General features: G+C 37.7%; 1 protein-coding gene across 1 annotated transcript in view; it reads right to left on the reverse strand.

Annotated features, from left to right (window-relative positions):
- Positions 1-214: 214 nt before the first annotated feature.
- Positions 215-15859, reverse strand: part of MSH3 (mutS homolog 3) — a 212774-nt gene continuing 197129 nt past the window's right edge. Inside the window, 4 exon segments of the mRNA XM_057493875.1 lie at positions 215-668; positions 670-751; positions 3057-3228; positions 14031-14160. Coding sequence (XP_057349858.1) covers positions 600-668; positions 670-751; positions 3057-3228; positions 14031-14160 — 453 coding nt within the window. The 3' untranslated portion in view covers positions 215-599.

Below are 15859 nucleotides of genomic sequence, written 5' to 3' on the forward strand. Positions count from 1 at the left end.
AGGAAAAAAATAGTAATTTATAGCAATTTTTCATTAAATGTTTATTATTTGAATGAAAGACAACTCATTTTATCTAGCACTCTTTAAATTGCCTAAGACTGTAAAAGTATTTAACTTTTCAAATTTCATCTTATTCCTTCTGTGCTCTAGTTTCAAAAAGCTTTATAATTCTATTTCTTATCAAAAATTCTTATGCCCATCATGAATAAACTGGTAGCATTATAAGATTATTTTATTCAAATGAAAAGATACATTCCTGCTAGACAGCTGACCCTGTTGCAAATTATCTGAAAACTTTAAAATATTAATTAAATTTTATATCACTCTAAAAGTTCATGAATTGTATTTTACCACTTTAGGCTTTATTTGGAAGGTTTGTTTCTATGCGAAGCTTACTGTCCATGAAACTTTCTAATTACATTACAGAAGTCTTAATATTCCAAAGTTTTTAATTTTTTAAAAGTCAAGATGACGAGAACCTGAAACAGACTTTCTACACAAAAGGCCTGTTTCCAATAGGAATATACCATAGTTGTGATTTTATGCTCACATCACAGAAGATAGGCTGTTACTGGAGAGTTGTTTTTACAAGTGGAATTTTAATTCTCCATTTTTTGCTCAAAAACATAGTCTTCACTTTGACCAGGAAGAGAAGTCTGTAATTTCTCCCATTTCAAACTCATCTGTCCACTTCTGCAGGTCTTTTGCATCATTTATCATCCATAACTTTGCAAAACACGTGAGCCTTTTCCTGGAGAGAAAATAACATACTATTTATTCTATAAATGAAATTGTTGGGGGGCAATCTCATTAAATGCTATGAAAAGTCTATGACACCAGTGATATACAACTGAAATACGACATTGTATATCAATTATACTTCAAAAAAAAAAGAGAAATAGTCCATTAATTTAAAAAAAAAGTCTGTGCCATTGGAGTACCAGGCAGGGCTCTGGCTAGGAAGCAGTGTTGGCGCCCGCGCCCTCTGCTGACAGGGGTTTTCGGTGCTGATGCTGTAAGAAGGCCTGGGGTTGCTGAGGTAGTACTGCCTCCAGGGAGAAGACAGCCCAGCTTCCTCCCTTTCTAAGTCAGTCAGACGCTGGGGATGCTCACAGGATGAAAAGTAAAATTGACTTAATAAAGTAAATCTAGCTAATGAAGAAGTAAAATGCCAATATAACGTAGACCCATTTCTTGCTGCAGAAAAACAACCCAGGTACTTGTTTAGGGTTTGGAGCCAGAGTATCAGAGTTCCAGTTATTGCTCGACCGCTAACTAGCTCTGTGGTCCTAGTGTCCTGGTAAGTTTCTTACTCCTCCATGGCCTCATTTTACTGAACTATCATATGGGGATAACAGTACGTATCTCACAAGGTTGCCATATGAATAGAGTGAGTTGTGTATGTAAAGCAGGAAGAACAGTGACTGGCACAGTGTCTAGGCTGCTACAAATAACTGCTTAGACTTGCTTCTGTGCACAGTAAGCATTCAACAAATGTTAGCTATTATAACAAACCCTCACAAATGTACAAATTTGGCTGGTTTCTTTGATCTGGCCAAATGGAATTGATATGATAAGCACTGTAGAAAAGTTAAAATAATGAATACAGTATTCTGACCGATATCAGATTCCATCCCCATGTAACCTCTTCTGACAATTCTGTCTTGTCAAGATAACAGATTTCAAAATGTCACATAGTAGTTGGAAGAGTTAAAATATAAATAATCTGAGAATTTTATTACTCTCGATCTACAGGCAATACAGCTGCAACATCATATTTTATTGCATATATATCGTTTGCAGTAAAGTTTGATTCTAGTTTCTTTAGGGATAAAGAAAGATAATAATAAGACAACAGAAGACTTATATTTTGTCTTTGCACTTTGCAGAGAACTAAGAGCTAAGCTTATTTTTAAACTCTCATAAATAATTACTTTTCTAATTTGGCATTGCAGAAATGATCCAGAAGAGAATGTCAGTAGAGAAGCTATATGTCATTTGTAGTAGTCCAGCACTCTGGACTGGTCAAGCACCATTTACCACTGCAAGGTGCAGAGTACAAGGCAGAAGCACAAGAGAAAAGAAGTAGAGAGAGAAGCTGATTGCACAGCTTGGGTGTCCAAGCTGGCAACTTTTTCCTTAACTAGTATTATGGATATAGTAATATTTCAATACTTAAATTTGGTAATTATTTCTAGAACTAAAAATTAGCCTTATGCTATGGTGGCAGCCAAGATTTTCTATTTGACCAATAATTTGTTCCTTCCCAGTCACATGGCTATTGATGACCAGGGAGTGATGTTGTTCCCCAGGCATATCAGATTCCTCAGGTTGTGCAGGGGCAGGCAGGAGATGGAGGAGGAGCTTATGCTGTTTCATAATATAATCTCATATTTGGAAAGCAAAAGGATAGTAATTTAATTATTTGTTCATGTGATATTTTCCTAAGAATATCTTCCTTCTAAAGTGTATCTCAGATTTATAGTAAGACTAGTTTATATACTGACTGGATACCAACGTTAAGAGGTAGAATGCATTTAACATAAGCTTGCCAGGTGACAGAGAAAGGCAGCTTAGAATGAAAAATCTGTCACCAGAAATACTGACATGTGGATACGGGCAACACTTACATAGTTACATTATACTATTATTTTTATTCATGGCCTGAAAAAATTCTTAATTTCTGAATGCAATATATGAATAAAAGAAGTACTCTAAAGGTTTTTAATATTAATGTTTCTTTTAGTAATTCTTTGTATAATTGAATGTTTTAAGCAACTAACATGTTGGCACACAATAAGGAGTTAACTTAATTCTTCAGAAAAATGATTGAAAAACCAATTAAGCAACTTAATAAAGATGTGACTAGAGAAGGCAGACTGAATTCACATGAGCTTTTCAGAAAACTGTTTAAATTTTATTATAATTAAATGTTTCAGAATATTTTTAGAAATGCTTAAAGGTAGGTCTGTTGCTCATGTACAGGACAGTCCTCTCCTTGGACAACTTGGACAGTTTCATTATAAACTAAAAAAATGTAGCACAATCATTCTGACCTTTTTAGATTTACTAATCCTTCCAGTTCTTTTGACTTGCTAGCTGCTTTCTTTAAAATTTCTCCAGGAACATCTGCTAGTTTAGCCACGTTTAGTCCATAACTCCTTGCTGCAATTCCTCTGGTTATTTGATAAAGAAAAGTGACAAAATCAGGGACTTGTTCTTCTTCACCTACAAAATGAAGTAAAAAAAAAAAGAGAGAGAGAGAGAGATAAGGAATACCATGCCTGGAAGTTTTAAAGTAGAGGAATAAAGAAGATATATAAGTTCTTATACCTTTATTTTATTAAAATTTACAATCTGAAAAAGAAACCCATTGTCCCTAATCTTACATGTTAGTTTCTTTGATCAATTTTACATACCTAGGAAAATGGCAAATACTGTTTTGAAAATGTTTTGCATTAGGATCTTTTAATTCACTTAAAAGAGTTTTTAACAATGACTTATTATAAGCTAAAGAAGTACTCGTTTTGCTGAAAAATTTGACCTGAGCTCCTATATCAAGAAGATAATGATTCTGATGTATGGCACCATTTCTCCTTTAAAAAGACACTTAAAAAAGACAGTATTTTTTGAGTGATGCATGTGTTCACCAGTCTTGTATATAATACACTCTGTAAACTAATATACATAAAAATGTTTCTAAGAGTGCTGCAAACAAAACAAAGTAATGACAAAAACAGATGAAGAAATAATACATGTTGTGCAATTTAAATAAGATTGAGAGATTCTGGTTTACTAAATATCCTGGTTAACTAAGAGCTAGATACATTGAAGTGGGTGCCATTCGGTACCATCCAGATCCCATTCAGGACTGAAGGGATATTGCTCCAGCTGTTAGGGAGGCTGTCAGCTCATGACCCTCAGCCAGATGTAGGCCCTCTGTAAATGCCTTGGCTTAAGAGAGCTTCTCCCCCAAATGCCCCAGCCCGTCATGGGTACCTGGATCCAATGACCGGTTGCCAGGGGGGTTGGTAGGCAGCCTCTATAGGACCACCAAAGACCCCTCTTCCTGGTGTTCATGCCCTTGTGTCATTCCCTCCTCTTGAGTGTAAGACAGACCCAGTGACTTTACTTCTGATGAACAGAATATGGCAGAAATGATGGGTTGTTACTTCTGAGATTAGATTACAAAAGACCGTGGCCTCTTGGGCACTGTCACTTTCTTGTTTGCTTGCTCTGAGGGGAGCCAAGTGCCATGTTGCAAGCTTCCCTATGGAGAGGCCCAAGTGGAAAGAAACTGATGTCTCCAGCCAAAAGTCAGCAAGGGCCCAGAGCCCTGCCAACAGCCACAGGTGAGCTTGGAAGTAGATATTCTGAGGCTTGTCAACAGCTATGTGAGTGGGTTGGGAAGTAGATTCCTCCAGTCAAGCCCTGAAGTGACTGCTGCTCCAGCTGAACCTTGATTGTAGCCTTGTGAGAGACCATGAAGTAGAGGTGTCGACTAAGCTACCCCTGGATTCCCGTCTGTCTCCCCAGCAGGTCTCAGCCCCGGGCAGTTCACTCTTGATTCAGTGAGACTGAGAAATGACAATGGAACACTCTTAGGGGGAAAGGGTTTATACCCAGCTTTATTCTCATGGTGGTAGGTCAATCACTAGAATTTGGTCTGCCTGAGAGACAGCCTGCAGGCAGCAAGCTGGGCTCTGCCTCCAGGCCTCTCCACCCCACAGCCATCTCAGTCTCTGTCCTAGGTGCTGCCAGCACTCCAGCCTCTGCTCTCCTGCAGCCGTGCAGCCCAGAGCCCTAGGTGGAGCTCTTTATATATATAGAGTCAGTAATAACATATTGCCCACACGTGTGCAGTGGCAAGCCGACCAGGGTCAGATGAGAATCCTGGCCATAGGAACTTTCATTTTCTCTACAATGACCCACAGAAATGATAATAAATGTTTATTGTTTTAAGCTGCCATGTTTTGGGGTAATTTGTTATGCAACAATAGACAACTAATAAAGGGTACAAAGGCCTGTCTCCCTCACCCCAAGCTGAGGTGACTCTGAGGGACTATCCCCTTATCGGACCTCTCTGTAGGGTTGGCCGAAGACTTATGATGGCAACAGCTCAGCACAGCCCAGTCCTGCCCCAGGTGTTGATCATGAGAGTGCTCCCCAATAAAACTCTGGCATGCAAATCTCAGAACCTGCTTCCAGGAAACCTAGTCTGCCACACATACACATACATATGAATATAAAACTTTCAAAGAATTGGATATAATAAAGTATATTAATACAAACAATGCTGCATACAGTTTACTCTTGCATAACCTAAAGTACCTCAGGATTATGTTGCCTTTACTATGAAATTTAATATAATTGCACTGTGTTGAAAAAATGTCCAAAATGAACCAGATTTACAATGTTTTCTGAGACCCTACTAGACTTACTATAAGTCTGTGAAGAGCTTTTTCTCATAAATGTATTTCATTTGATAAATGTGTATGCTTTATCTTTTATCAGCTAAAAAGTAAAGCCAGAGATGGAACAAAACAGAGAAAAAGAATAATGGAATTTTCTTTAACCTCCTCTAAGAATTCAGAACAGACAAATAATACCTATGTAGGGGCAGGTGCTAAAAGTGGGAGGTAAAGAGAATACTGACACCCTCAGGAACACAGAGACTAAAACTTATATTACAGAGCACTAAGAATACCTTTGCCTCCAAACAAAACTTAAGGAACACAAAGAACAGGTGAGGAAGTGGGTGGGAACAGGCTAGGAGAGAAGCTTGTAGAAATCAGTGCCTGCTAACCTGGATTATTATGCTATTCTTTGATGTTCACAAGACCAAAAGTGAAGTGAACAGCAGTAGACAATCAAAAAAGCAAATTCTTCTCACCTTTAAGAGAGGAAAATAGTCTCTATTGCTTCAACTAGTTTAGCCCTAACTGATGTACATACCTCCTACCTCTCTATAATCTAGCCTTCATGCTGGTATAAAAAAAAAGATTCATTCATCTGTCTGTTCACTAATTATCTATCCACCCATCCATTTATCTTTTTCTGAAAACTTAATAAATACTACAAAACCCTCTTACGTTGCTGATAGCTTTTTATTTTATGTATTATATATACTATATATACATATAAGAAGCCATAAACTGCTTTTTTAGATATAATATAGCTATAATATGTAACTAAAATGCATGAAATATTATATTGCTCTGAATAACTGGTTAACATACTCAGTACAGTTGTGAAATTTGTCATCATTTTGCTACCTCTACCTCAGCATAAATGATGGCAGTTCTCACACCATCAAGGTAAATGGGACCACTCTCCCATAAGCACCTGAGGGAGCTCTTTTTGTAGCTATGTTCTACATCAAGACCGTCCTTCATACCTCTTATAGAGAGGGGAAAGAGAGAGAGAGTGGTGGAAATTTGGAGGTAGAGAAGATGGTAAAAAACTAATTTCTTTACAGCCTCACAATAAAGTTCTTGGTGAGGACTTTAACTTATAAAACTCTGTCCATTTCCTAAACGGATATTATTGAAAAGTTTTTCTGGCACTTCTAGAGTCAGAGAAAATAATAATTCATGTTTCTGCATAAGGGGAACTTATTTAGCAAAATATGTTTTATAGCCAAACTTCTCTAGGCAGTTATTAAAGAGATGTTTGCTGATAAAATTGTCTCTGAAGTCACCTTTAGAACAGATTCATAAAATCTTAGAGTTGGATGAGATTAGGTGACTTGTCCAACAGTTTACAGACTGGAATAGACTAAAACACAAGTGTCTTGCTACTGGTCCATTGCTGTTTCTACCACGCCACAGGAAATAGGTAAGCATACAATAGATAATAGAAGCTGCCCCAAAAGCCTTTGGAGCATTTTACTGATGACCGATGTAGTGGCTTCTAACTTACATAGAAGAATTAGAGATAATGGATGAAGTATAGATATAGCCAGAAATAATATTGGAAGGGAGCAGGCATGGAACAATTCTTTAATATTCTGAGGGAAAGTAATTTTCAACCTAAAATTCTAGACCTAACTAAATTATCAATCAAGTATGAAAGTATAAGAGAGACATTTTCATGCATGCAGTTTCAAAAATTATACCTCCTTTAGTTGATGTTTTTAGTAGCCTATCCAAAATCTATTCCAACCCTAAGAAAATACTGATTTTATATGGAATTAACTCCTGACCACTTAACTCAGGACATGGTGTTCTCGTATCTAGCATCAAAAATTGATCTTGATTAATCTAGGCTGATTAAAGTAATCCCTGCCATTCTCACTTCTAGGAATTGTTTTAAGAATGAGCATGTGATTCAAGATGGCGGCATGAGAGGTGAGATGGAGAACGCCTCCCAAAACCACAAACAGTATAAAAATATAGTTAATTAATACAAGGAACCCTAAAACAGGAACAAGAAAGAAGGCTGAACCAGACTGCACACAGACCTCACAAATAGAGCAGATCTCACAAAACAGGGTTACGTAGGAAAGTCTTAATCCGGCGGGACCCAAGCCCTTCCCCCACTCCAGCTCACTGGTGGGAGGAAGAAAAACGGAGAGGGGAGGGGGTGGAAGCCTAGAACTGCTTAACACCCAGCCCCGGAGGTCAGCTTTGGGAGCAGAAACCTACACTGTGTGGTGCTCTGGAAGTTGGGGAGCTCTCAGACAGGTGGAGTGCTTGAGAGACAGATTGCGGCCATTTGTGGAGGAGGGGATCCACACCCCGCCGCTCTGGGAAAAGGGAAAAGCAGGCGGTCTGAGAGTGTTCCTAGCAGTGAGAGGGCTGGTGAAGGGGGTGGGGTTTGCACAGAGCTTGCTGTGCGGGGGAGGGGAGAGCTGGACAAGGTTGTCTGGGCACGTTATGCCCAGCTGGTTGGGAACTTTGAGGAGCTTGAGGCACTCCATTCCCCTGGCTGGCTGCTCAGCTCCAAGGCCCCCCACTGTGACACACAGCCTGCTGTGCCTTCCTCCTAGCCTGCCATCAACGGTTCACAAACCTGCAGTCACTGTGCTGGCGTCAGGAGAGCCAGACAGAGGCCCCGCCTACAACAGCTAGAGATGCAAAGCACATAGGCTTACACCTGTGTGCTTGGCCCACTGACTCTGATACTGGAGACAGGCACCACAGACAGGAATCAGGAAACAGCTCTTTCCTCCCCCCAGACACGAGCTCTGCTCCCCTATGACCCCAAACCTCACTCTAGGGTCTGAGCAGCTCCAGAGACTGGAGCTTCTGGGCATTAGTGGGCACCACACAGAAATCTGAAACATCAAAAGAACATGGTTCAGACCAAAATCTCACAAACCCCAGAAAAATGGTCAAATGAAACTAAACTCACCAATCTGCCTGAAAGAGAGTTCAAAATAAAAAAAATAAACATGCTTATGGAGGTACAGAAAAATATTCAAGAACACAGGAATGAATTTAAGTCAAGATTCAATCATTAAGAAACTCCATATCTGAAATATAACATAAAATGGAGGGATTTAAAAGCAGACTAGATGAAGTAGAAGAGATGGTAAATGGAATAGAAATTAGAGAAGAGGAATACAAAGAAGCTGAGGCACAGAGAGAAAAAGGAATCTCTAAGAATGAAAGAATATTGAGGGAAGTGTGTGACCAATCCAAACAGAACAATATTCATATTATAGGGGTACCAGAAGAAGAGAGAAAAAGGGATAGAAAGTGTCATTGAGGGGGTAATTGCTGAAAAATTCCCAAATCTGGGGAAGAAGATAGTCTCTCAAGCCATGGAGGTGCACAGATCTCCAAACACAAGGTACCAAGGAAGACAACATGAAGACATATAATAATTAAAATGGCAAAGATCAAGAATAAAGACAGACTTTTAAAAGCAGCTAGAGAGAGAAAAAAGATCACATACAAAGGAAAACCCATCAGGCTATCATCAGACTTCTGAACAGAAACCTTACAGGACAGAAGGGAGTGGCATGATATGTTTAATGCAATGAAGCACAAGGGCCTTGAATCAAGAATACTATACCTGGTAAGGTTATCACTTAAATTCGAAGGAGGGATTAAACAATTTTCAGATAAGAAAAAGTTGAGAGAATTTACCTCCCACAAACCACCTCTGCAGAGAATTTTGGAGGTACTCCTATAGATGGCAGTTTTCCCAAGGCTAAATAGATGTCACCCAAAGGAAAGACAAAGAGTACAGAATATGATTCATAACATATGAAGAATGGAGGAGGAAAAAAAAGGAGGAAAAAAAAAACTTTTACATTACATTGTGTTTGTAATAGCACACGAAGTGAGGTAAAGTAGACTGTTAGATACTAAGGGAATTATCCTTGAACCTTTGGTAGCCATGAACATAAAGCCTGCAATGGCAATAAGTACACACCTATTGATAATCACCCTAAATGTAAATGGTCTGAATGCACCAATCAAAAGACATAGAGTCACTAAATGGATAGAAAACAAGACCCGCCTATATGCTGCCTAGAAGAGACTCACTTCAAACCCAAAGATATATACAGACTGAAAGTAAAGGGATGGAAAAAGATATTTCAAGCAACTAACAGGGAGAAAAAAGCAGGAGTTGCAGTACTTGTATCAGACAAAATAGACTTCAAAACAAAGAAAGTAACAAGAGACAAAGAAGGACATTACATAATGATAAAGGGGTCAGTCCAACTAGAGGATATAACTACTATAAATATCTATGAGCCCAACACAGGAAAACCTACATATGTGAAACAAATACTAAAAGAATTAAAGGGGGAAACAGAATGCAATGTAATCATTTTAGGAGACTTCAACACACCACTCACTCCAAAGGACAGATCAACCAGACAGAAAATAAGTAAAGTAAAGAGACAGAGGCACTGAACAACGTATTAGAAGAGATGGACCTAATGGACATCTACAGAACACTCCATCCTAAAGCAACAAGATATACATTCTTCTCAAGTGCACATGGAACGTTTTCAAGAATAGATCATATACTAGGCCACAGAAAGAGCCTCAGTAAATTCAAAAAGATTGAAATTGTACCAACCAGCTTCTCAGATCACAAAGGTATAAAACTAGAAATAAATTGCACAAAGAAAATGAACAATCCCACAAACACATGGAGGGTTAATAACATGCTCCTAAATAATCAATAGATCAATGACCAAATAAAAACAGAGATCAAGCAATATATGGAGACAAATTACAACAATAACTCAACAACACAAAATCTGTGGGGCGCAGCGAAGGATGTGCTAAGAGGGAAATATATTACAACACAGGCCTACCTCAGGAAAGAACAATCCCAAATGAACAGTCTAAACTCACAATTAATGAAACTAGAAAAGGAAGAACAAATGAGGCCCAAACTCAGTAGAAGGAGGGACATCATAAACATTAAAGCAGAAATAAATAAAATTAAGAAGAATAAAACAATAGAAATAATCAAGGAAAGCAGGAGCTGGTTCTTCGAGAAAATAAACAAATAGACAAACCCCTAGCCAGACTTATCAAGAAAAAAAGAGAGTCTACACACATAAATAGAATCAAAAATGAGAAAGGAAAAATCACTATGGACACCACAGAAATACAAAGAATTATGAGAGAATACTATGAAAAATTATATGGTAATGAACTACTAGATAACCTAGGAGAAATGGACAAATTTCTAGAAAAACAACCTTCCAAGGCTGACTCAGGAAGAAACAGAAAATCTGAATACACCAATTACCAGCAAAGAAATTGAATTGGTAATCAAAAAATTACCTAAGAACAAAACCGCTGGACCAGATGGCTTCACTGCTGAATTTTATCAAACATTTAGTGAAGACCTAATACCCATCCTCCTTAAGGTTTTCCAAAAACTAGAAGAGGAGGGAATACTCCCAAACTCATTCTATAAGGCCAACATCACTCTAATACCCAAACCAGGCAAAGACACCACAAAAAAAGAAAATTACAGACCAATATCACTGATGAACATAGATGCAAAAGTACTCAAAAAAATATTAGCAAACCGAATTCAAAAATACATCAAAAAGATCATCCATCATGATCAAGTGGGATTCATCCCAGGGATGCAAGGATGGTACAACATTCAAAAATCCATCAACATCATCCACTACATCAACAAAGAGAAGGACAAAAACCACATGGTCATCTGCATAGATGCTGAAAAAGCATTTGACAAAATTCAACATCCATTCATAATAAAAACTCTCAACAAAATGGGTATAGAGGCCAATTACCTCAACATAATAAAGGCCATATATGACAAACAACAGCCAACATTATACTGAAAGCTTTTCCTTTATGATCAGGAACAAGACAAGGATGCCCACTCCCCCCACTTCCATTCAACATAATTCTGCAGGTCCTAGCCATGGCAATCAGACAACACAAAGAAATAAAAGGCATCCAGATTGGCAAGGAAGAAGTCAAACTGTCCCTGCTTGCAGATGACATGATATTGTACATAAAAAACTGGAAGAATCCACTCCGAAACTACAAGATCTAACATCTGAATTCAGCAAAGTTGCAGGATACAAAATCAATACCCAGAAATCTGTTGCATTACTATACACTAACAATGAACTAGCAGAAAGAGAAATCAGGAAAACAATTCCATTCACAATTGCATCAAAAAGAATAAAATACCTAGGAATAAACCTAACCAAAGAAGTGGAAGACCTATACACTGAAAACTATAAGACACTCATAAGAGAAATTAAAGAGGACACTAATAAGTGGTAATTCATCCGATGCTCTTGGCTAGGAAGAATTAATAGTCAAAATGGCCATCCTGCCTAAAGCAATCTACACATTCAATGCAATACCCATAAAAATACTTACAGCATTCTTCAATGAACTAGAGCAAATAGTTTTAAAATTCATATGGGATGACAAAAGACCCCAAATAGCCAAAGCAATTCTGAGAAGGAAGAATAAAGCTGGGGGAATTATGCTACCTGACTTCAAGCTCTACTACAAAGCCACAGTAATCAAGACAATTTGGTATTGGCACAAGAACAGACCAACAGACCAGTGGAACAGAATAGAGAGTCCAGATATAAACCTAAGCATATATGGTCAATTAATATACAATAAAGGAGCCATGGATATACAATGGCTCTTCAACAGCTGGTGTTGGTAAAACTGGACAGCCACATGTAAGAGAATGAAACTGGATTACTGTCTAACCCCATACACAAAAGTAAACTCAAAATGGATCAAAGACCTGAACATAAGTCATGAAATCATAAAATTCTTTGAAAAAAATATAGGCAAAAAAGCTCTTGGACATAAAATGAGCAACTTCTTCATGAACATATCTCTCCGGGCAAGGGAAACAAAAGCCAAAATGAACAACTGGGACTATATCAAACTAAAAAGCTTCTGTACAGCAAAGGATACCATCAGTAGAACAAAAAGACATCCTACAGTATGGGAGAATATATTTGTAAATGACATATCTGATAAGGGTTTGACATCCAAATTATATAAAGAGCTCACGCACCTCAACAAACAAAAAGAAATTAGCCAATTAAAAAATGGGCAGAGGAGCTGAACAGACACTTCTTCAAAGAAGAAATTCAGATGGCCAATAGGCACATGAAAAGATGCTCCACATTGCTAATCATCAGAGAAATGCAAATTAAAACCATAATGCGATATCACTTCACACCAGTTAGGATGGCCACCATCCAAAAGAAAAAAACAACAAATGTTGGCAAGGATGTGGAGAAAGGGGAACCCTCCTACACTGCTGGTGGGAATGTAAACTAGTTCAACCACTGTGGAAAGCAGTATGGAGGTTCCTCAAAAAACTCAAAATAGAAATATCATTTGACCCAGGAATTCCACTCCTAGGAATTTTCCCCTTAGAATGCAGCAGCCCAGTTTGAATATATTTGAAAAAATATAGGCAAAAATCTCTTGGACATAAACATTAGCAACTTCTTTATGAACATATCTCCCCAGGCAAGGGAAACAAAAGCAAAAATGAACAAGTGGGACTGTATCAAACTAAAAAGCTTCTGTACAGCAAGGATACCATCAGTAGAACAAAAAGCCATCCTACAGTATGGGAGAATATATTCATAAATGACAGATCCGATAAAGGGCTGACATCCAAAATATATAAAGTGCTCACACTCCTCAACAAACAAAAAGCAAATAATCCCCCCAAAAATGGGCACAGCACCTTGTTTTATTTGAGCCGCCTGCCTGATTTCTTTTTCAGGTCCATCTTTATTACCTTTCAAAACTAAAATTTGGAATCTGGAGCGTCCTGGGTAGTGAATTTTCCAATGTAGCACACCAAGTGTGTAAATCATCACTGGCCCACTGACTGGTAGCTTAAAAAAATTACTACTAAACAGGAAAAAAAATGATGCCGAAATCTACTCCATTACTTACAGCACTTGAATTGATTTCTGTTGCTTAATGGTGTTCGTTTTCATGAAATGTCTCATTTCTGTGACACTAATAGCAAGTGGAAAGAAAAATACTGTAGATCCCACAGAGCAGTTCTAGCAGAATAGAGGAGGAGAACGTGCAAGCAGAGGACACGGATTCTAGTCTTGGTTCAGCCCCCACACAGGTGGCCAACATGAACATGCCTCTTACCTGAGATTCAGTTTCCTTGTCAAATTAAGATAAAACATATGCTCAGTATAGAACATGGCTCTTAGTAAGGGTTTCATGTTAACTGGAATTTTGGGAAATAGGGTATTTTTAAAAATGACTAATGTACTGGACTGTTAGGGCATTTTTCGAGAGGACTCTAGGAGTAACACCTCAACATCCCCCTGCCTCTACCCTCTTCAGTAGAAAAACGAGATAAGACCAGAGAAGCACTCAGGATGACACTTACTTGACTGAAGCTTAGAGAAAATGAATCTGGGTAAATGTCATTTATAATCAACATTCACAGCTTTTACATTATTAAGCAGTACATGTTCCTATGAATTTCAAGTTATCACACATGAAAACCAACAATGTTCTAGTTGTACTTACTGTAAGAATATTTCATACCTGGATCCTGTTTGCTGTCATCCTCATTGACCAAGAACCCCATGTGATAATTCCCCACCTGTTGTGAGTAACTTTTTTCTAATTCACAAACTGGTGGATAATGGGTGACAAACAGTGTTAAAGATTTCACCTAAAGCAGTAAGACAGAATAAAGATCTTTTTATTTTTTAATTTAATTTAATTAAAACTTTTCTCCAACTGTTTTGAAAAATGTCAAACTTCATAAAATTTGCAGAAAAGATATAGTGAACATTCATAAATTCTTTATGTGGACAAACAATTGTTAGTATTTTGCCATACTTCCTCTTCCTCCCTCGCCCCCATACACACACTTTTCTCCTGAACCACTTGAGAACTGAAGATATCACGACACTTCATCCCTTAATACTTATGAACAAAACATTCTCCTATGTAACCAGAATAAAATTATTACACCCAAGAAATTTTACATTGATATATTACTATTATCTAACATGTAATCCATAAAGTCCCAATAATGTTCTTCATGTTTATATTTTTACAAAAAAATCAAGGATCATGCAGTACATTTATTATGTCTCTTCTTTAGTCTCCATTAATCTAAAAGAGTTTCCCAGCCTTTTCTTTTTTGTCTTTTACGACATTAACATTTTTGATGTATCCAGAAAAGTTGTTCAGATAATATCCCTCAGTTTGAATTTGGCTGTTTCTTTCTGATTACATTCAGATTAAGCCAGGACTATGACATATATATGCAGATGACATACCCTTCCTAGTACATCACATCAGGAGGCATATGATGTCAGTTTGAGTTATTACTGCTAAGTTTGATTATTAAGTTCAAGTGGGTGCCCAGATTTCTTCACTTTACTGACACCTTTTTCCTTTGTAATTAATAAATAATTTGTGGGGTGATAGTTTGAGCTATATGAATATCCTTTTCTCCAGTAGTCTTTCACCTGAAGATTTTACCATCTATTGACCATTGTTGCCTGAATCAGTTATTGTTGTGGTTAGTAAAAGTTGATTTAAAAAAAAAAAACCTCTCCATTTATTAGTTGGCATTGTATAAAGTTAAGCTTTCCCTTCTCTCCACCCTACCTCCAGAATTTTAGAAAAAGTTTTTGTTTTGTTAGTATCAATATGGACTCGTGGATTCTTTAATAAGCATTATATTAAAGCACAGTTGATCATGTATTCTAGAAATCCCTCTTTTAAAGGAAGTTCAAAATTAGCAAAGAGGGTAATTAAATCAAAGAAGAACAGTTTTGAGTCATCTGCCATTCACCTTATTAGAAGTCAGAGCATGTGCCCTCTGTCTTATAACAATTACAAATAAGCCCCTTAAGGCAGGATTTCTTTGACAAGCTTTTCTTAAAATCTGCCCTGAAGGATCTTAGACCAGCTGTCTCCATGGTACCCCCTCCTTAAGCTGACAGGCATTTCTAGCTGGAAAACCAAAGGTTTTGGACTGTAACACTGCTTTCCTTCCTGGCCATTTTCAGCTTGCTGCAGCAAAGCCAAGCCTTCCCCATTCCTCTCTGATCTCTCTCATACAAGCAATCAAAAGACATGAAAATAAAGATTGTCATCCATAAGAAGGTTAGGGACTGTTGCTCCTAAAGAACCCTCTTCAATGACTTACCTCTAGGGAAAATTTTATCTAAAATCAACACTTTCTTCATTAACATTTAAAATATCCAAAAACTGCTATAGAAGCAATGATAACAGAAGTGACAAATTCTATCATTATTTGTTCCTGAGTGTTCTTAAGAGAATCTTTGAAATATCACCAAACTACTTTTGGTAGCCAGCCTCCAACATGGCTCCAAATATCTTCACCTCCAATG

Source organism: Manis pentadactyla, chromosome 2 (assembly GCF_030020395.1).
Source record: "Manis pentadactyla isolate mManPen7 chromosome 2, mManPen7.hap1, whole genome shotgun sequence".
Lineage (NCBI taxonomy): Eukaryota > Metazoa > Chordata > Mammalia > Pholidota > Manidae > Manis > Manis pentadactyla.